This window comes from Trichomycterus rosablanca, chromosome 1 (genome assembly GCF_030014385.1).
Source record: "Trichomycterus rosablanca isolate fTriRos1 chromosome 1, fTriRos1.hap1, whole genome shotgun sequence".
In the NCBI taxonomy this organism is placed as follows: Eukaryota; Metazoa; Chordata; class Actinopteri; order Siluriformes; family Trichomycteridae; genus Trichomycterus; species Trichomycterus rosablanca.
Genome location: NC_085988.1, coordinates 39,706,418 through 39,728,945, shown reverse-complemented (window position 1 = coordinate 39,728,945; position 22,528 = coordinate 39,706,418). Strand labels below are relative to the sequence as shown.

General features: G+C 34.8%; 3 protein-coding genes and 1 non-coding gene across 4 annotated transcripts; 2 read left to right on the top strand and 2 right to left on the bottom strand.

Moving 5' to 3' along the window:
- Positions 1-964: 964 nt before the first annotated feature.
- LOC134321171 (ras-related protein Rab-19) lies at positions 965-5,648 on the bottom strand. Its single transcript, XM_063002774.1, has 4 exons — positions 5,598-5,648; positions 5,118-5,306; positions 3,239-3,422; positions 965-1,618 (listed from the first exon to the last, which is right to left on the bottom strand). Exons 1-4 carry the CDS (start codon positions 5,646-5,648, stop codon positions 1,341-1,343), a joined length of 702 nt encoding a protein of 233 aa, XP_062858844.1. The 3' UTR covers positions 965-1,340.
- A 1,301-nt stretch (positions 5,649-6,949) lies between these two features.
- Positions 6,950-14,082, bottom strand: ccdc34 (coiled-coil domain containing 34). The gene is made up of 7 exons (XM_062992805.1): positions 14,008-14,082; positions 11,258-11,515; positions 10,113-10,233; positions 9,223-9,330; positions 8,072-8,221; positions 7,850-7,979; positions 6,950-7,519 (listed from the first exon to the last, which is right to left on the bottom strand). Exons 2-7 carry the CDS (start codon positions 11,506-11,508, stop codon positions 7,305-7,307), a joined length of 975 nt encoding a protein of 324 aa, XP_062848875.1. The 5' UTR covers positions 11,509-11,515; positions 14,008-14,082; the 3' UTR covers positions 6,950-7,304.
- Positions 14,083-16,898: 2,816 nt separating this feature from the next.
- On the top strand, positions 16,899-19,869 carry LOC134311066 (chymotrypsin A-like). The gene is made up of 7 exons (XM_062992804.1): positions 16,899-16,960; positions 17,276-17,379; positions 17,501-17,580; positions 17,713-17,791; positions 18,309-18,489; positions 18,578-18,711; positions 19,666-19,869. The coding sequence occupies exons 1-7, from the start codon at positions 16,909-16,911 to the stop codon at positions 19,825-19,827; spliced, it is 792 nt and encodes a 263-aa protein (XP_062848874.1). The 5' UTR covers positions 16,899-16,908; the 3' UTR covers positions 19,828-19,869.
- Positions 19,870-20,844: 975 nt separating this feature from the next.
- Positions 20,845-20,918, top strand: trnat-agu (transfer RNA threonine (anticodon AGU)). Its single transcript has one exon. It is a non-coding gene; the product is annotated as a tRNA-Thr (tRNA).
- The last annotated feature ends 1,610 nt before the right edge of the window (positions 20,919-22,528 follow it).

Below are 22,528 nucleotides of genomic sequence, written 5' to 3'. Positions count from 1 at the left end.
TATTGTGGATATAGTTAACACCTCAATGTCAATCCTGTGAGAGGAATAATGCTCCAGTCAAAAAATAAAACTGTTATCAGAAACCATACACTGGAGACACATTGTGCATGAAAACAGAAACCACTTTTAATCTGTAACTGTACACCTACAACATGTGTGAACTGTATTTAACAACCCCAGATGGGCGGCACGGTGGCTCAGTGGGTAGCGCTGTCACCTAACAGCAAGAAGATCCTGGGTTCGAACAATCCAAAGACATGCAAGAGGTGAATTGAAGATACAAAATGGTCAATTACTGTGTTTGACATTAAAACTTGTGAACTGATAAATTGAGTAATTACCTGTCCTGTCATGAATGTAACCAAAGTGTGTAAAACATGATGTTAAAGTTCTAATAACAACCCTAGATATGGGGTGGCACGGTGGTTAAGTGGGTAGCACTGTCGCCTCACAGCCAGAAGGTCCTGGGTTCGATCCCCAGGTGGGGCGGTCTGGGTCCTTTCTGTGTGGAGTTTGCATGTTCTCCTCGTGTCCTCCCACAGTCCAAAAACATGCAAGAGAGGTCAATTGGAGATACTAAATTGTCCATGACTGTGTTCGATATAACCCTGTGAACTGATAAATCTTGTGTAACGAGTAACTACCGTGTCTGTCATGAATGTAACCAAAGTGTAAAACATGACGTTAAATTCCTAATAAACAAACAACCAACCCCAGATATGCTGCTGCTCCTGGAACTCATACAAGTAGAACACACACTCCTGCGTTACTACTATATGTGTTATTACAATGCTGAAAATGGACTGTTCAGTGGGGGTCAAGTCAGTAATTGTACAGCCACAAAGTGTGTCTTATGTGGTCGATGTATTTCATAAAATAGTTAATACATGTACATAGGTTAACTTTATCAAGTGGCTGGTGAGTGTATGTTAAATTACAACAATAGTGGAATAGTGTTTCCTCTGTGTTCACATTTAATTAGTTGACTTAAATATTTAGACATTTCCTCTTTACGGCTTATGTTTAAATAGCTTTACTCTTTAATGTATTTTCTTTTACAAATGATACAGTCTGGTGAATCTCCAGCTATCTTACCATATCTTGGCCCAGGAAATGGATATGAGTCCACACATTATTTTGTCCTTAAGGCAGATTACTTGCAAATGCTGAGGTAAGTGTCTGGTGTTAAATAAGTTAAAGCGTGTTTGTTTTTATTTAAAATGAAGGATGTCAGTGGGATTAAAATATTCTTGCCAAGAAAGGTTTTCTTTGTGCAAATTTAGTAACTGCACCAGTTCAGAGACTCCCTCAGAGAATTAGCACCGTCCCTCTCCTTTATTTCAGCAGTCACAGGACTTCTTCTCATGGGACTCAGCTTCATCTATTCCGTGAGTCTCTGCGTACAGGAAGACATTTGGCGTATCTAACACAGCATCATGATGGAGTGTCCCACAATTTCGAACTATTAATTCCCGCGCCATTAGCTCAAACGCCTCCTGTACATTGTGGTTCTCCTTAGCCGATGTCTCCAGGGCTGCCAGCGCCCCCTTCTGTTCAGCTAGAGTACAGGCATCCTCAAACAAAACCTGGCGCTGAGGTTCCAGGTCACACTTATTACCTAAAGAGAAGTAAACAAAAAGCTAGATGAGGTACTTTTATATGGACTTATTTGTTTAGAGGTTAAAATCCTTAAAAACAATTCCATTTAACAATTTAAAAACAAAATTCAGAGTGGTTTAAGTACAGAAACTTCAAGCTTTGCAATTGCTTGTTCAGTTAGCTAACTTGACAATTCTTGGGACTTCTTCCCACTGGTTTTTATTTATGGACAAATTGTAGATTGGAGAAAGCCAGCTGCTGTCAGCTGTTAGTGTTCATTCATTAGGATTTTTAACGTCATGTTTTACACACTTTGGTTACATTCATGACTGCACAGGCAATTGCAGTTTACACAAGATTAATCAGTTCAAGTTTTTAATGTCAAACACAGTCATGGACAATTTTGTATCTCCAATTCACCTCACTTGCATTTCTTTGGACTGTGGGAGGAAACCTGCAAACTCCACACAGAAAGGACCCGGACCACTCCACTTGGGAAACGAACCCAGGACCTTCTTGCTGTGAGGTGACAGTGCTACCCACTGAGCCACCGTGCTTCCCCAGCTCTTAGTATGATGAAGAATCTGTTAATTATAGCTGTATGACACACTACGCAAATAATTCAAAAGTGGTTTAATGCATTAGAATGAAATCAAACATCTTTATTGCCTACATAATTATCAGATTTAAATCTTTATAGGAATTCTGGTAAATAAACTATGAAGCACGTATCCAATTCCTTTATCCCCCATTTTATCAGCTCCACTTACCATACAGAAGCACTTTGTAGTTCTACAATTACTGACTGTAGTCCATCTGTTTCTCTACATATCTTTTTAGCCTGCTTTTACCCTGTTCTTCAATGGTCAGGACCCCCACAGGGCCACCACAGAGCAGGTATTATTTAGGTGGTAATCATTCTCAGCACTGCAGTGACCGTGACATGGTGGTGGTGTGTTAGTGTGTGTTGTGCTGGTATGAGTGGATCAGACACAGCAGTGCTGCTGGAGTTTTAGAACTACTAAAATACAGTGTCCACTCACTGTCCACTCTATTAGAAACACCAACACCTAGTTGGTTCACCTTGTAGATGTAAAGTCAGAGACAATCGCTCATTTATTGCTGCTGTTTGAGTTGGTAATTCTCTAGACCTTTATCAGTGGTCACAGGACGCTGCCCATGGGGTGCTGTTGGCTGGATATTTTTGGTTGGTGGACTATTCTCAGTCCAGCAGTGACAGCGAGGTGTTTAAAAACTCCATCAGCATTGCTATGTCTGATCCACTCATACCAGCAGTGTCACTGCAGTACTGAGAATGACCCACCACCCAAATAATACCTGCTCTGTGGGGGTTCTGACCATCGAAGAACAGCATTAAAGCAGGCTAACAAAGTATGCAGGTAAACAGATGGACTACAGTCAGTAATTGTAGAACTACAAAGTGCTTCTATATGGTATGTGAAGCTGATAAAATGGACAGTGAGTGTAGAAAAAAAGGGGTGGTTTTAATGTTATGGTTGATCGGTGTATATATTGGACACATCAGCAACATCATTTTGAAAATGTGTGTACATAACTACAGGATCAAATAATATACTTGTCTATCAGAAAGCCCCAGATTATTATCACAAACACATACCTATAAAAACAAAGACTACATTCGAGGCTCCATTCTGCTCTACAGCATGTATCCAGTGAGGTAGCGAGTCAAAGGTGGGGCGGCGTGTCAGGTCATAAGCAATCATGGCTCCATGGGCATTACGGTAGTAACTCTGTGTAATAGTGCGGAAACGCTCCTGGCCAGCAGTGTCCCATATTTGCATCTGCAATGCACCATAGATAACATATTTTATGATTATTGACAACTAATTTGTGCAAATCCTCCAGCAGCAGATTTATTTATAGCAAATGGAGATAAACATGCTTTAGCTAATTTACTGTAACATCACACACCCAATAATTTTAACTTTGCAGCATTACGATTACTATAGATGTACGCATAATAGATAAACTGTGTTGCATTATTATACACGCTTGTAACACTGATAAGAAGTACACAGTTCTACATAGTCACCTCTGAGCTTTGCTTACTTGTAATCTGGCTTACCTTAATGAACTCCAAATATGTTCATGTTAGTTCTAACATTTCTAAATATAAATGAAAATTAATATTGACAATGACACTGTGCTACATTAATCCTAATAGGATGTAAATTAGTGACGGCTGTTCTACCATGGGGTTTATTATTTTCATTACAAGTTATATTTTATTATAAGTTATAATACCCTATTGAGTATTGAGAATAATGTACAAATGCAAACATTTCATGCATTTTATATTTTCTAGATTTCTTATATTGAAAATATAAGTATAATATAATATAATAAATATTGAAATGCATGACTACCTACATGTCCTGATTAGACCTGCATACTCCCTAAACAGTAGCGAGCTAGCCAAATTTAGCTTTCAGAAATAAAGTGTAAAAACTGAATAGGGTAGTGTACTCTAGTTTAAACAGACCACAAATGCAAGGCTGACTATTCTGGATGACATTGTTATATACAGTACTTAATAAAAAGCCACCAAACACATTGGCTACTAGCAAATAGTCTTTCACTTGATATGTTGCTATACATTCATTCATGATGCAGACATCACTGCAGACCAACTTTTTGATTACTGTATTAGAAGACAACATAAAGGCTCATTTACCTAACATTCTTGTAGGGTGTAAGTCAAAAGTGCAGCTTTTTTAACATCTGGCATATAGCTAACAAATAATTGCACAATAAGAGCATTGTGCCAACTATTAAATATTGTGGTGGATGCACTGGGGATCCTTAGGGTCTGAGTAACCTGCCATAGATAGCAGAATCATGAATTCTGGTCTCTGCCAGACAATACCAAAGTTAAGGTTTTGGAGTGACCTAGTCCTGACTTGAACCCCATTAAAATGCTAAGGCAGAACTTTAAATGAGCAGTTTATGCTTGAATGCAATTCAAATTCCATTTAAACCCTGCAACATTTTAATAATAAACTCAACACTGTGCTTTCTTTATGTTTTCCTTGTTTTATATTACATATTGAATCAGCATTTGAAACCATTTAGTGTAACAAAATAGGCAAAAATAGAAGTGTAAACAGTCAGTCAGCTGGAGAAAACTGACTAATCTTGAGTCTCTTAATAATCTTGCTATAACTAATTTGGCTTGACCTTCATAGAATTGGCCACACATGCTGTTTTTCAGGTAACATTAAAACTGCTTACTTAATGCTTGTGATTTGTTTTACATTTAAATAACATTTTAATGTATTCAGTGTTTAGGTATAATGACCTTTAACAGGACCTTTACAGAAGGGTAAAGTTAGTCTATAATTTAAGTGAAAGGTCATGGGGCAATAAGTTAATAAAGTAATAATGTATGTTTTATCCTGCCTGATTTACTCTTAGTACTTGCAAAACCATTATGCCTTAGTAACCTTTATTGTCACATTGTTGTGCAATGCACTCACCTTCACCGTCTTGCCATCTATGTCCATGGTATGCACGATAAAGTCCACACCAATAGTGTTTTGCATTTTGTCTTTAAAGTCTCCAGACTCAAGGCTGCTGATGATACTTGTCTTTCCCACATTGCTGTCTCCAACAAAGATAATTTTAAAGAGGTAATCACAAGCGTCCTCTTCCTGTGCTCCTGTGTACTGTGTAGTCATAATAACACTTGAGATTGTAGCACACCAAGAGCTTTTACATTTGACTGATCTCTGTAGTTAGCTTATTATTAGCTAGTTAACTCTTTAAATGACCTATAAGAAAATAAAACTTCTCTTGGTAGAAAACAAAACATTGTTTTAATATCATCTGTATATTCAAAAAAAATTTCCTGAATAAATCAGCTAGTAACACTTGTAGAAAAAGGAATGCTGCTGCTTCACCTTTCCTTATTCACTCCCGCCTACCTCTAAGTAAAATGTAAATAAACACACCCCTACCTGTCCCGGAAGGTGAGATTTCCAGCTGCCCGCCCATTTAAACCACTGCATCTCCTGGAAATGTTTTATGCAAATCTTTAAGACTAGTAGAGCATAAGATATTATTATGCCACCTTTTGAGCAGATTTGCTGTTTAGCTTTTTAAAATATGCAACAGGATTGTATTTAACCTGTCTGTCATACCTAAAGAATCTCTTCATGCAAAACACACAAGCACACACTCAACTTAAAGTGTATTGGGTGGTGACCTTTGGTCAGTGAGACAGCACAAACACAAAGCTCACTAAAGCATGTCTTGTCTTGCTTTTTTAGCCATCTGCCTTAAGAGGCTGGGCCAAGATTAGATTGTACAACTGTATGTAATACTGTATGTAATAATGAAGCATTTGCACAAAGTTTTACATGAGAAACAGACCAATCACAGTTATTCATACAGTGTGTCTAGTGCACTTCTCCTGATTTTAAAATACATTTCAGTTAACAAAAATGAATATAATTTCACTAAATACTTTTAGTAAAGTGAAAATGTTACATTACCTCTGGTCTGGTAAAGACTTTCTCTTTGTATTTAACAATGATGTTAAGGCTGTGTGAGCATGTTAGGACCCTCTTATCATCTCTCAGTATTCATCCACACACCCACACACAGCTGTGGCGTCAACACAAGGCACTGCCGGACACTGGCCAGTACACAAGTGTGTAAAATGAACGTCTGGCATATGCCTTGTCTTTGAATGAAAAGTTGGTTTGTATTTCAACACGACATTACCACATTTATTTTTTTCTGTTAAGATGAAAATACACACATATTGTACTAATAGTAATAAACATCAATTTAACTTTGAATTGTCTCATCTACATAATACCCTTAAATATCAGCTGCACTGAGCAGAACAGGAAATTCTCTAAACTAAGAAGCCTTTGTAATGAATGTGTAGGAGTAAGTCATGTACCATGCTCGCATGCATAAAACATACATTACCAACAAGTCTAGTCTTGTTCCTTGGAACAATATTACCTTTCAAATGTTACCATTTAAAATCAAATTGAAAACTTTTACATAAACAGCAGAAGAAACTTTACACAAGTAGCAAAAGCATTTTATTTAAAAAGTAAAAATTTATTTTAGAATTTTTCAATAAATATGTTTATGTAATCTCTCCTACTTTTTGTGTCAGGAGTTGGTTACATTTACTACATGTTTTGAGCACTATAAATACTGAATTTATGAATGTTTAACTGATTAATATTGTTCATGTTAGAGGGCTTGTGGGTCACAATGCAGCAACTTATGTTGCAGGACAAAAGTAAAACATATTTACCATACTCCAAAACAAACATGCAAATTCATCTTGTTTTAGTACATTTTTATTGCTACTTGTTGGCTTTCGGTAAGAGCAAGTGTATGTATTTCATCTTTTGTTTACCACAGATGTTGCAGATTTGTCATGATGGAGGGAAGTAAATCATGTCATCATCAAGTGAGACTTGTAGATCAGTGGGAGACAAACATACTGAAAAGTGAATACAACAACCAGTAAAAATAGCTACAGTCAAATTCAAAATTGGGACATGGATCAGATGTGTTTGTGCAAGACTGTGGAAAGGGGCAGAACAAAAATTTATGGTGGCAGCAGGATGTGGGATAAATCAATCCAGTATTGTGCAAAAGTGGCTGGCACATCTAAATTAGATCTCTACCGCATACTAATCAGATATTGTCAGTCTCTTGTGTGCAAAGCTGATTGTGTCTTTCGGTTTGAAATTAAGAAAAAAAGTCAACTGGTGCTTTGGTTCACCAGAATGTTTCCTTTGTTTCGAGTTCTTCCTGGGTGTTTTAATTTCCTGGGGAATGTGTATGGGTTTCCATGGAACAGGATTCACAAAACTGGGAGCTGGGTAATTCAAATTGTCATAGCCACCTAGAAACAAAAAATAGTCATTTTTAATGATGCTTTTTGGGGTAAGACATACATAGATAATACATACATAGATAATATGCAAGATAAAAAAGCAAGATAATAAAGTTTCTCTTCAAGATTTGAAGCCTATTTCCAGTATTTAGAAAGGAATAAACAATGCCCCCTACCGCCTTTGCCCAGTAATCTCATGCTAAAAGAAACTGACCAAAAACGAAACCTAAAGACTTATAAACATTAAACACATAGCCTTTTCATTTCTAAGTTTTTGGAAAATGTTTTTGTATGTAGAAAATCAACACAATTCCTTTAAGTGAGAATATTGACACTTACGGGTTAAACAAGCTGATGACTGTCGTTTATGTTTATCTTTGTTCTTTATGCTTTTAAGCCACTGTTTAAATGAGTCCTCTGCTTTCTCTTTCTGTTCTCTTTCTTCCTGATCTCTCCTGGCTGTCTCTTCCTTTAAAGAAAAAAAATCAAAGAAATAGATATTACAATAATTTCCCATAAATTATGTTAGTTTTAATATTTGAATGCCTTTAATACACATACCTGCTCTTTCAGTTTTCGCTCCTTTTCCTCATGCTTTTTCTTTTGAAACCACTCTTTATATTTCTCTTGAGTCTTTTTCTCTATCTCCAGTCGTTTCTTTTCGTCATGTAGCAGTTCTTTACTTTTCCTGGACTCTCTGCAAAGCTTATCCTGTTTTTCCAACAGAAGAAGAGAATGTTTATGACTAACTTTATTATTTTACAATATGTACTGTTTTTGCATTAGTATTTTAATTACTTATTTTTAGAATTTTCATTATCTAAAAATGCTATTTTTATTTGACATTTTCCCCCTTTTTTTTTTTTATCATGTCCACTTCAACAAAAGAAGAACTAGTGTCTGATAGTACAGAGCGCTACAAACAATTTGATTGCTGCTTGTTTAAAACTGTGTACAGAATTAGGCCTTATATAATAATTCAACCAGTTGTTTTTTGCTATACTAAGTGCATAAATGCATATTAAATTTATACAAATGTCTTTTCACTTTGTACTTATGCTCAAAATCTATTTAAATATAAATATTAAAACATCTTAAGAGCATAAGAAATGCTAAAAACAAACAATGTCTAAAAGTATAGCAAAAATATCAGAACTTTTTAGTAGTGTTTAAAAAGCTTTGGTAAGTAATGATTGGCTTTTTGCAAAGTAGTGTTGTGATTTAATTTTGGTCGATTCTTCTTGACAAAAGACTACTAGCGTATATTTTCTGTGGAATTAAATTAAGTAGACTATGCTATAAAGGTACTGACATTTTAAAAAGCCAGTTTTAAATGATTTTGTCTGTATGTTTAGGTATCCAGATGCCGGTATTGTACATCGCATCAGGCATGCTGCCTTTGATGATATGCACAAGTACCATTTTGTAGAGAGGAAGCCCAAAATCCTAAATCTTCATATTTTACAGTGGGTATGATGTTCCTGAGATGACATGCCCAAATCTTCTGTCTGCATACATGACATGCTGAATTATTGCTAAAGAGATTTTTATGTGAGCATGTAAATTTAGGCAAACATTTCTGACCTTTATAAATTAGTGGTTTGTGTAAGGGGGATGGAATAAAGATCACCAATTCATTAGTCATCATTAAAATATTATGTGCCTCATATTTTTTTTCCCAATCCAATTAAGAACATAAAAATGTATGGTACCTGTTCCTTTTTCATTTGGAGCCATTCTTGAATTTTGCACTCACTGGCTGCCTTTTTCCTTTGTTGTTCCACATCTTCCTGCTTCTTTTTTTCTGTCACAGATTGTTGCTAAAAAAAAAAAAAAAAAAAAACATAGTTTAATGCAAGTTAGACTGATTTGTAATCCAGAAGGTGACTAGTTGTTCCTAAGCATGTTTAGAATGGCTACTCTAAATATTTTACTAATTAAATTGTTAGTATGATGTTTTAATGTTATTTTCATGTTGGTGTTCATGGTTATAATATGTAAAAACAAAAAAAAGTGTAAAACTTCAACAAATTCAACAAAGTACAATGATTTTGTATAGGCACTTAAAAAAAGTGAAGCTCACTTAACAAACATTCCATTTAAACATTTAATTACAAACCAGACTTCCAGAAAACACAATTAATTCTCTTGAATATGTATTTAACTGATAAAATAAAAAGAAATTCCCACTGTTGTTACTGATCAACTTCACTGTATTTTGTAAATATAAAAACACTGAATTTGATGCCTGCAACACACACCAAAAAAGTTGGGACAAAAGCATGTTTACCTCTTTGTTCTATCATGTTTCTTATTAATAAAACTTTTTGGGAATAAAGGACACTAATTGTTTCTTAAAAATCCCAATATACACCTCTACATTAATAGTACCTTCACATATATGCAACTCACCCATGCCATGGACATTGATGCACCCCTGTACCATGACAGATGTTGGATTTTGTATGTTGTCAGTTAAATAAAGGTTAAAGAAAATTAACAAATCACAGATTATTTTTTGTGAATAGTCTTTTTAAAAAAAGAACCAGTAACAAAACCCAATCACAGCTCTGTGCTTAATGTTCTCATAAACAGAATGTACCTCCAAGACTTTTTGATGAATTTTGAGCCGGTCTTCTTTGGCTTTCCTCACAAGCCACTGCTCCCATGCACTCAGATTTAACTTTGCTGTGGAGGCATCTTGTATATGAGGTGACTCATTCCTAAAACAGCCACATCAAAATGTAAAAATAAATGCTACAATTAGACTCAAAATTCTAAAACAGGTTGCTTAATAAAAAGTGCTACATTGTAATAGGCCCAACAAAATTATTTTATTTCCTCGTGGCATTTATATGCAGTGGCAAACAGAGAGATTCATTAGCAATGACTACATCACTGATCTGCATTAATTAATCTTTAGTTTCTGCTTCATACTGATCAGGAAGATCAAGTTTTCCATCAAAGATGTCATTATTTTTTTATTTACCCTAAGTGACTACACCATACCAATCAGAGTTAACTTGAGTCCAAACATTTTGCAGGAATGTATCCCAGACAGGGAATGTAAATACTGCCTAATCTTACCAACTTATTTACTCAAACCTGGTGCAACTCAAATTAGCTATCTGCATGCTTTTGGGAGATAAAGGGTAACAACATTGCCACCCATAATTTCACCATTTACCAGACTAAGCATTTTGTCTTCATATTTGAATCAGTATTTCCTGTCGTAATTTTAAACTTTAAACATTAAAAACATCCCAACAACTCCTGCACCTGCTACACTTAAATAATACAACACCACACACTAGCATGTCATTGCAATGAGGAGAAAGTTACACCACCCCAATAACATCTGGTTAATTCTCTTGAATATTTAACTGATAAAAGTAGAAAGAAAAGATTTTCAATGTTTTCACTGATCAACTTTACTGTATTTTGTAAATATAAACACATTTTGAATTTGATGCCTGCAAATAAGGATTGATAAATTGATAAATAAGGATAAGGGGGCAACAACTGTGCTACAGTCATTAATTGTATACTCACACATTTCTGTATATACTGAATTAATGTATGTACTAGATAGATGTACACAATAAAGTTTTCAGTAAGTGTATATACACAAGATAAATCAGTTAACAGAAAGAAACTGAATTAATCCTAAACTGATTACCCCTCAGATACAATTATCTGTTTTGTTTTCTAATTGTGACAGTCCTACACAGTGATGAGAGAATGTACCTGCTGGGACTGACTGAAAGTACATCTTCGTGTGCTGCAGAAGAGTAATTAGCTGGCTGATGCTGTTTCTGTGCTTCCTCATTATCTTCATCTGATAGATTAAAGCTATCATGATAAATTGGGGACAGAATGGAGTAGATAGAGTTGCCTGTTGAATCCAAACTCCTGGATCTGGGGATGCTTCTTGGAATAATGGATTTGCTTTTCAAAGGAGTTGAGGTAAAACTTTTAGATGATGTAGGGGCTGACATCTCAAACCTGGCACGACAAAAAATATGTTAATGCAACAGTGGCTGATGTCCTTAGAGACAAATATAAAACATGTAAATATTCTTATTAATAAAACAGCATTAAATGCATGACAAATCTTAAGTCAGGCCAGTCATTTAATATTATTAAATGCTGTGATTTGTACATTTATTTTGACATGTATTTATCAAAACAGTAAAATGTCCTAACATTTATTGTTTTACTTGATCATGTGTTTTTGTAATTATATGCCAGTTCTGAATTTTTATGCAACACATTAAATAAAAATGGGATAGGACAATTTAAGACTAATGTTGGAAAGCCCTAAACCTAGGTTGGTATTTTTTAGAATCAATACAAATCATATAATTATAAGTGATTATATATTTTTATTTATAAATATTAATTTTCCTCAAATGATTAAAGGGTACTGACAGTGTGTAAACACCAAGAAATTATATAATGATGAAACAATTAGCATAATAATGTTTTTTATAGGAGTGTTCAAACCCTTATTAAGTAAATATAGGTGCAGGCACTTGTGTATACCCATTGTTTCAAATCTACACTGTTTTATTCATCATGCCTTTTATTCATCCATCCCTAAAAGAAGTTTAAAGCTGTTTCAAATGCAAAGTATTTGATATCAAACAATGTGTTTATTGTTTCTATTATTTACAACACTTATTAAAGTAAATGCTTAAGTTAAGAAAGCATTTACTTAAAATAAGTAAAGATTTGGTTACTGTTAAGGATCAGTGGCTTTTATTTTCACAAAACAAAACTATTTATTTCCATGACGCATGGGAACAGTGAATATGTGCAGCAACAGTTTCTGTGTCAATAACAGCTCTAATCCAGTGATGCTGTTGATAACACACAGCTCTGAGTAACTTAGTTTATCCAGATACAGTGTAACTAGAGAGAGTGTATTGGTTTGAATATGAATAAGATACTGTGGGAAAAACTTTAAAAACTTTTTTTTTTAATGTTTGTCTCATATTTAACATGACAATTTTTACAAAGCAGATAATCAGCATAAGTGTAAAGCTGAATATTTGAAAAATGTACATGCATTTCAGAATGTCGTAGTATTTGGCATGGCAATATTTATAATAGGTGAACTAAAGCAGCAAATGTTTTCACTTAAATGAGCTTCTGATGAGTAAATCAAATCCACAAGTCGGCTGAGCATGAGCATTCTGAGAATGTAAAGGAAGCAAGGAAATCTGAGCTTTTATACAAAATAATTGACATGGTCCAGTTTATATATGTACTTTTCAGTAGTGGCAAATACTAAGAAACTTTAAAATATATGTATTTTCTAAGATTATGTATTTTCACTCAAGTTGTTATGCTGTTTATATGCTTTGTAATAAAAAATGTATTAAATCAAGACAAATTCAAAATAGAAGCATTTTCTGTGACAATGTCTTAGTGAGTAGCGTAAGAGATTATACAAGTCAAAAGCTTTTTAATGAGTGGTCAACATTTTATTTGAAATGTGTTGAAATGTGATTATCTGCAATCATACAATCCTATGCAAACATGGACACACCAGTGGTGTTCATGATCTGAATTTACAGTTTAAGTTTAAGTAATAAATACATCAAAACAACTATTTTGAGACAACTTAGTCCCCAGTTTGGCCCTAAGTGCTGTAAATAGAATTAATAGAATTATTGTGGCCCAGTATTTAAACACAAAGTTTGGTGAAGTTTATCTGCTCTTTCTCTGGCCTGTTAACGTTTGTAAGATAACTGACTGATTCCATTTTTCCAGTTGTTACCCATAGACCCCAAGAGTTTTAGATAACAATGTATAAGCCCTACATGCTATATAAGGTCCCATATATAATATTTTCATTGCGTTTTATATAGTTATATAAATTGTATATAATACAAATAAACATTTGTACGAGCTGTTTAATAGGCTAGTAGGCTAAACAGCTAATAGGCATAGCTGTTTAAATGTTTTTGTATTAAATGTAATAGTGTTTAGCAAATTCCTGAATTTATTTCGCACTGACTTTCGTATTGTTTTAATTGTGTAATTACACCCATTTGTTACATTAAACAAGATAACTGTGTTCCGTACACTAAAGGTCTGTACAGTTGATTTTGTAAATGAGGTTTCGTATTAAGTCGAATAAAACAGGACGGTTTTTCTTTCTTCGGGTTTGTAGTTTTTAGCGGTATCCATCGGGTACACTGATCTGAGTAAAGTGAATAGAAATGAAAGTCTACATTTATTAAGCACTTTTATGTGAGGTACGGAAGACAGTTACGTTAGGTAACACACTTATTACCAATTTATCAAACTTAGTAACAATTTATCACATCGGAATAAAGGTTAGCTGGCTAGCAGGCTATCCTTTTATAAAACTGCCGACCTAGCGCTATATCAAACTAGCATTGATTTTATCATTTGTTAACAACTTAGTAAAATATAGATAAAGCTAAATAATATTATTTATTAATCAAATAATGACAATAACTTACCAGTGTTTGGATAAATTAATTCTAATGTTCACTGCTCTTTCTGTGTACGCTGCAAGTTGCCTGCTCTTAAATGATCCCGCCCCTCTGCACTAGGATTGCGCCACACATACGTCATTCAGAAAAGCCAGGCTAGTGATTGGCTCACTGGCTGTAACCATGCACGCTACCATACAAGCGTTTCGCGTGGAAACGAAGTACTGTATCTACAGTATATACCAAAAGAAAACACAGCAGGTTTGGATTAGGGATTTACTTAGACAGACATGGTGTACAACATGTAACGCTAGGATTTGTACTTGTAGCACAGATTATATTTATTTGCTGGTTTTTGAGCATCTAAAGGAAGTTAATGCTTTTAAGTAAACATACTGCTTTATGTTAACATGCATAAAAACAGTAACACAATACATGTCAGGTAAATCACACAAAAGTACAAAATTGTACCCAAGCATTCAGTAAAATGCATTTATTTCAATTAAGATTAGTGATAATTTGCCTTTTGTTTAATATTTTTTTAAACACTGTACTTAAATGGCATGTAGCAGATTATTTATTCTAAATCTTTACGAAGTAACAATGTATAAACAACAATGTACAGAAATGTCAGGTAATGTGAGTCAGACATTCTGCAAATAAAGTAAACCAATTAGATTATTGAGTAATATAAAATTTTAAATAAAACAGTTTGCATGATTCTGTGTCTTAAAATTTTAATTATTCATGGGGGTCCCACACATGTTGAGCACCTGTGTGCTGGTTTATGTCAGCCAGTTCAAGCTCATACCTTTAAAACTATGAACAAAAACTGTAATCAAAACCAAATATTGGCATGTCGTTAGTTAATTAAACGTCTATATTTTGTCTTCATTGCTAGATGTTTACTGTGAAAGAATAAAATTGAGTCTTGAACTAAATACATAGCATAGTTTTGTCTTTGGCTGCAAATGCCCTTAAATGTTGACCCTTAAACACATTATATCTTAAGAGGACCTGTTAAAGAATAATTTGTTTACCCATGGCAGATTAAATCAGTACTACCCAGGGCTAAAACTTCAACAGCACTTTTTTTTATTCTTCATATTTGGTTTGGTTGATATGGAAGTGTGTTTGGTAACATTGTTTTGCTCAAAAGTTTAATTATCACCAAGGTTCAATTTTACCATCGAAGGCATAACATTGCACCTCAAAACTACAGTATTTTCATAAATCCATGATTCCAGTTACACAGTCAAAATGGGTAGTTCTTGCAGAAGAAAAACAACCCCACATGCTTGACTGTGGGGACAGTATTCTTCTGGTTAAAAGCCTTTTCTGATCCATGTGGCCAAACAGTTCCAAGTTTGATTCGTCACTCCATAGATATGTGTCCCAGAACTCTGCAAGCTTATCTAAATTCCTTCCGGTGTATTCCAGTAGACCCTTTCTCTGCTTCTTGGTCAAGAGTAACATTTGTTGTAAGGTCTGGCTATGAAGTCTGATAAAGATTCACATTTGATTATTTAAATGATAAGGACTTAATTTAAGCAAAATTTAGCTCTGAAGAAGTTTACAGTTGTAAATTATTTTCCCTTATTTTCTTGAGGGAGCTGAATATTTTCAATTACAACTGTAAATACACTTACTGATACATCTATCTGATATGTACATTCAATGATTATTGTATAAGATTCACCCAAACTGATGAATTTTGTCGTCATCACATACAGTTACAGTTAGTGGCTGTAGTGCATTTGTTGCTCTGTACACTTGCCCACCAGTCAAAAGTGACCCCTGAAATACTTCCACTGACCAAATGTTATTTGGGTGGTGGACCATAATCAGCACTGCAATGACACTAATGTGGTAATTACATGCCAGCACCCTGTGATCAAAAAGAGTTAACTAACAAAAGGTCAGACAAGAATTAACATATATCATCCACTAAAAAGGAAAATAGCTCTAGCTGTACATTTTCAACATTTAGCAGACGCTTTTATGCAAAGCGACTTACAATTGAGAGTATACATAGCAAGCAATTAAGGGTTAAGGGTCTTGCTCAAAGGCCTAACAGCAGCAAGCTGGTAGCTATAGGGCTTGAACCAGCAACCTTCTGATTACTAGTGCTGTACCTTAACCGCTGAGCTACCCCTGCCTATATGTACACATACGACTGCTAATAGGGTGTAAGTTCCAAATAAAGAGGCTGTAAGTTTAAACAGTATTTAAAAATCCCAACAACACTGCTGCACCTGATATAAAAGAACAACACACTACCATGTTATCACCATGTTAGTGTCATTTCAGTACTTAAAATTGTCCTCCACCCAAACAAAATCTGGTCATTGACTCTTATAGGAGTCCCTTTGGATTGATAAATGTGGTACAGGGGGTGACAACGTGTGCAGAGCAACAGATGGGCTACGTTCTGAAATTGTATACCCACAAAGTTTAGAATGGCTAGTGTAGCTTATGGCTGTATGTACCCGATATGTGTACCCAATAAAGTGCTTAGTGATTATACATATCAGTAAATACAAAAAAAGCAGTGGAAAATTGTGTTAAAAACACATTCATATTTATATCACATCTAGTTTTCATGTCTCTGAAAAGGTCCAGTTTCATTTTTTTTTTATAAAGGAGGTAAACAGGTTTGCAATTGAAATAAACGCTTCATTGTTATTTATACTGAATTTAAAAAAGTAGGGTTTAAATTTGTGTAAAAATACACATTTACAAGCATAATGCTGTAATTCTTCTTTATCATGCCTTTATGGGATTGTGAAATGTGTGACATGGGAAAAATGCTGTCATATCACTAAAGAAGCAGGTGAAGTTGGCATTTTTTAACCAGATATGCTAAATCCAAGGCTTTAGTAGCTCTATAAAAGCCCTCGCTCCATTCATCTTCAGCAGTCCAAAAACATGGCTCTCCTGTGGATTTTCTCTTGCCTCGCCTTCATTGGCGCAACTTATGGTATGTAATTTATGCAATTATGTATCGAGCTATAATAATTTTATCCAGGACTTGGGTGCAAGACTAAAGATGACTAAAGATCAGATCAAGAGTACATCCAATTAACTTTTTTAATTTACAGTGTAGAATACTTTGAGATTAAAGGAGCATCTGTTATTTGCTGTCATTTTCCAACTGGCTTTGCAATTATTTGTACAGATTTAATACTCATAAGCTTTAGTTAGACATCTGCTAGTGCTGCAGAGTTTCAGGACATTGTGACACAAGAAAGAACATCAGAAAGTATTAATGGTAAGCAATGATATGATGTTTCAGGTTGTGGTGCCCCTTCAATTCCACCTGTAATCTCTGGATATGCCAGAATTGTAAATGGTGAGGAGGCCGTGCCCCACTCATGGCCCTGGCAGGTGTCTCTACAGGTAAGACTATCCCAATTGCCTCTTACCACCTTTATACCACTAAACTCTCTTTCACACTGTGATGTATCAAGGAGATAAAAGAAACTTGACTTACACTGTAAGCGACATCTTCTCTTCTCAGGACAGCACTGGTTTCCACTTCTGTGGTGGCTCCCTGGTCAATGAGTTCTGGGTTGTGACTGCTGCTCACTGTAATACTAAGTAAGGACAGACATTTTAGCTTTAGAGCTATGCATCATTAACTGTATGGTAACTTCTTGGTACAAGTTCATTACTTAATATAACATGCATGCAGTAGGAATGAAAAAATAAAAAATACATTTTGGTTTGCAGAACTTCTCACCGTGTGATCCTGGGAGAGCACGATCGTTCCTCTAATGCTGAGAACATCCAGGTCATGAAAATTGAAAAGGTTTGTATACAAAAGGAATGTAAAATTAATGCCAGAAGTTATTTTTCCTAATTTCACATGGATTCTCTACATCTTTACCAAAATAATTCCATGACTTCCCCCCACATATTTTATCTAACTTTACAAAATACATTTCTATGCCATCATTTTAGACATAACATTTTAAAGTGTATTCTAAAATTGGTAGCTCAGCAGTTAAGGTACTGGACTTTTGGACCTCATTTAGAAAAATGTATTTAGTATTTGCTTTTTTCCCAAAGTATTTTGCCCACCTTGACTGTCTGTTAACAATTAAATGGTGTTGGCACATGATTAAGGAATAAAATAATTTAAGCAGTTAGTTGTTAACTTTCATGGTTTTTAAAATGTTATTTTCAAAATTTGTAAAAACCCTGATTTTAAAATTTGTTTAATTTTAATTTTCCGTTTTGTTTTATGTTGAAATTATTCTGTTTAGCTCATTCATAAGTAATTGTTCTACCTACTGACTCTTTCTGTCTTCATATGTTTGGAACAGGTCATCAGGCACCCTAATTACAATTCATACACCATCAACAATGACGTCACCGTGATCAAGCTGGCCTCTCCTGCCCAGATCAATGCCCGCGTGTCCCCTGTGTGCATGGCTGAGACCAGCGACAACTTTTCAGGTGGCATGAAGTGTGTCACAACTGGCTGGGGTCTAACCAGATATAATGGTAATATCAGTTACAAAGCATGTAGCGATTAATTTATACTTATTATAACATATTAATATAAAAAATGTAAAATGTTCTTGTGTTTTAGCTATAAACACCCCAGCTCGTCTGCAGCAGGCTGCTCTGCCTCTCCTGACTAACTCTGATTGTCAGCGTCACTGGGGCAGTAACATTACAGACCTGATGATCTGCGCAGGTGCCTCTGGCGCTTCCTCCTGCATGGTAATGTTGATCATTCACAGTTTTTATCAATTCAAGAATAGTACTAAATGCATATGATTTTGACAGTAAACCAACTGCCATTAACATTAGTATTAGTATAGACACTGCAACCCAGGTTAAATTACCACTTTTGTTTACTGTCCTGATGGAGCTAGGTATTCTCTCCCAAAGTTACGTGATTTTACTCTGGATATTCCAGTTTCTTTCTACCTTCTATTAACATGCCAGATTGGCTACTCTATAATACTTCTAGGTGTAAATTAATAAGGGTTGTCTATGTGTGGTGCTCTGTTCTAAACTGGTGCCCCATTCAGGGTGTATTCCAGCCTTGCAACCAGTGATGGTCTATGGATCACTGTAAACCTAAATTCTATTTAAAAAAAAAAATGCTGACATTATTAAGATGTCATAAAAAACTTAAAATAATGGGGTTGCAAAAATATGAAAACCCTTAAACTAATACTTTTGTTGAAGCACCTTTTGATTTTATGATAGCATTCAGTCTTTTTGGGTAGGACTCTGGCACATATTAATGCTTTTGTAAATTCTTTGGCTTTTGCTTTAAGATTCAACTAAGTAAATGTCAGGAAATTTCTACTAAAAGAGCTGAACTTTATATTGGCTTAATCAGGGTCACTTTCATCTATATTTGAATGTGATTGGTTTATTCTGAACACAGCTACATCCACAATTATTGCACACTTAATGCAACCACACTGTTTTAGTTTTCCCCCTCTAAAATATATTACAAAAAGCATTTTCACAGGGGGGTGTAGACTTTGTAAATCCACTGTATGACTGTAGTACCTTCTGTCAATTATGAATTTACTTTATATAAAAAAGCTGGTAGCTCAGTGCAAAAGAGAACAAAAAGTAATTTCCAGTTCATTTAACAATTTGCAATTTGGCACAAAAGTTCAGCCTCTTGAATAAAGTTCTCTTTTTTTCTCTCAGGGTGACTCTGGTGGCCCTCTGGTGTGCCAGAAGTCTGGACAATGGACCTTGGTTGGTATTGTGTCCTGGGGCAGCAGTACCTGCAGCACTTCTATGCCTGGAGTATATGCACGAGTCACTATGCTTCGCTCATGGATCGATCAGACCATTGCTTCCAAATAAATTCTCAACTTTTATCTCACTAATAAAGATAATTAAAAAGCACATTATTCTTGTTGTGGACAATTATTGCATAAGGGTATAAGTACAAAAAAAGTATTGTTTTGTATAGTCAGTAAGTGCATTTACATACAGCCTTATAATCTGAATAGGATCAGGTTCTGGTAGTAATCTGATCATTTAAATGTTCAGGTAGACATACTTTTATTAGCTTAATCTGATTTCGGTCATATTAATTATATTGTAGGGTGACCATATGTCCTCTTTTCCCTGGACATGTCTTCTACTGATGGATTTTTTTATTTGTTATTATTATTGTTTAGGGCTAAACACTGAATTGTAAGATTATCTGACCATAAATGCATTTGTTGGTTGTCTTGTTAAAAAGAAGTTGTTTATTTACATACACATACACATTGCCATGATTCCACCAACTACATGAAATGACCAATCTAACCCATCCACCCCATTCCCCTCCTGCCAAGTGTCCTCTTTTATGAAAACACAAATATGGTCACCCTATTATATTGATATTCCTAAAACCACATTCCTAATAAAATTATTTCTGCCAAGATTTGCATTTAATTTAAAAGAAAATGTAAGGAGGATTTAACTGTAAAACTGGTGTAAACAAGCTGTTTAAGGCGCATATTTGCTAAAGCAGCATTAACATCTAAACACCATTAAAACAAAAGAATTCACAGCGTAAATAAATAATATATAATTTACAAACATGAAGAGCGTAAACAATTAATGTCATGCACACATGACTTTAATAGTTCAATATACTAGAAACGTGGTTTAATTAGGTTGTATTAAAGTAATTTAGCTAGCCTGGCAGCTAATATCACGAAGGCGTTATCCAGCTAGCGAATTGCACAATTGAAAGCTTAAAGTATTGAATTCAGGTTCGGGTATTTTACAAAGAATGGATTCACTGTTTTCAACAATTACTACTTATGGAATCGACGTCAGTCTACGTACATGATGAAAAGCAGCACTTGCGCACTGCGCGTCATAGGCGCCGTGGCTTAGTTGGTTAAAGCGCCTGTCTAGTAAACAGGAGATCCTGGGTTCGAATCCCAGCGGTGCCTTTTGATTCTCTTACAACTTAGACATTCTCTATCATGTAACGTTCACGTCGTGATTAACAAGGAGCAAATCTAAAATTTTATATAACTAAACTGTATATATATATATATATATATATATATTTATTTTGATATTTAGGATTTTTTTTTGATAATTTAAGTATTGTGGTTGAAAGAAACAATACAAAACTTTATTTTTCAACAATGTTATTTATTTGTTTTTTATCTGTCCTTTGTAGTGGACATCGGGTCTTGTTTGATCAAAAAATCTAATGTTGTAATGTAATGATGATTGTATTTATTTTTGTATAAATTTCAATTAAAATTTCATTTCATTTTACCGACATTGAAACAGTTTGATAACTGAAACACATGTGAACATTGAAACACTGGAAAGAAAAGAAAAACATCTCAGAGTGGAACTTTTTTTCTTTAATCTGCATTCACTTAAATAGTCACCTAAAAATCACATCACACAGCATTTACAGCATCACGCATGGAATAACAGGAAGCAGTATGTTGTCTTTAAAACACACAAAAACACGTTACATTTAATATATTTGACAAATGTTTTTTCTTTGTTTCCTGCTCTCCTGCATGGTGATGCATGTAATGCAATCAGCAATTCTGGCAAATGCAGTGCCCCATATTTTCGACCTCGTCACTGGACTGTGGTTCAACAGGCCTCCTCTTCCTACAGCTCTACAGTCTGGTCCTCCTCTTCCTCATCTTCTAACAGCTCTCAATCTGACTCTCCTGCATACATTCTTAATAAAATCCACCTTTGCCTTATTCAGCCCTATGCTTCCTTGTTCAGAAATTGGCAAAAAAACAGGGGTAGTAAGTCCTGCTGTCCACTACAAAGGACATTAAATAAATGTTGTTTTGAAAATTTAAAATTTGCTGGTTAAAAAAAAATTGGTTAAAATTGCTGTACATGTCTGAAATCTTTAAGATTTAAAGTTAAGATTCTCACATACATGAAACAATTTGATTATCAGCAACAGAAACATAATATCAGCAAAAAACTGATCTCCTACCTTGCTTGTTGCCATAAATGTGAAATATAAGCCATTTTGAAAAGAATGTTCATGAGCTCTGTTTGCCACACCCCCACAAATGTGACATTACTAAAAAGTCCAGGATGTACTCTATACAGAACACTAGTAATCAAATAGATTGCATAAATGGTGCTTGAGTTAGACATCTCAGTCTCATGTCCCCCACAGAAGACAAAAATGAATTGCTGGGTCTTAGGAGGATAGAACACTAAGTATGTATAATTTACAGTTAAAAAATAGGCACAATTTTTTAGCCCTTGGCTCATTATACATTTTTTCCATGTTGTATCATGAATAATAATTGGTCCATTACAGTGTTTAGAGGAACTACAAACAAACTTTTAAGTATTTTTGGACAGAGAAGTATGTGTTTAACTGCACAACAATCCCAAGGCTGCTATGTATACAAGGCTCTTGTATGTTGTGTTTTGTTTACAAAATCCTGGTCGGATTCCTAATGGTTCCTGATGCAGTAATGCACCACTTGTAACAACTTGTAGTCAATCCACCTTTTGCATGTTTTTCAAGGGAACGAGGACACAGGAACAATTC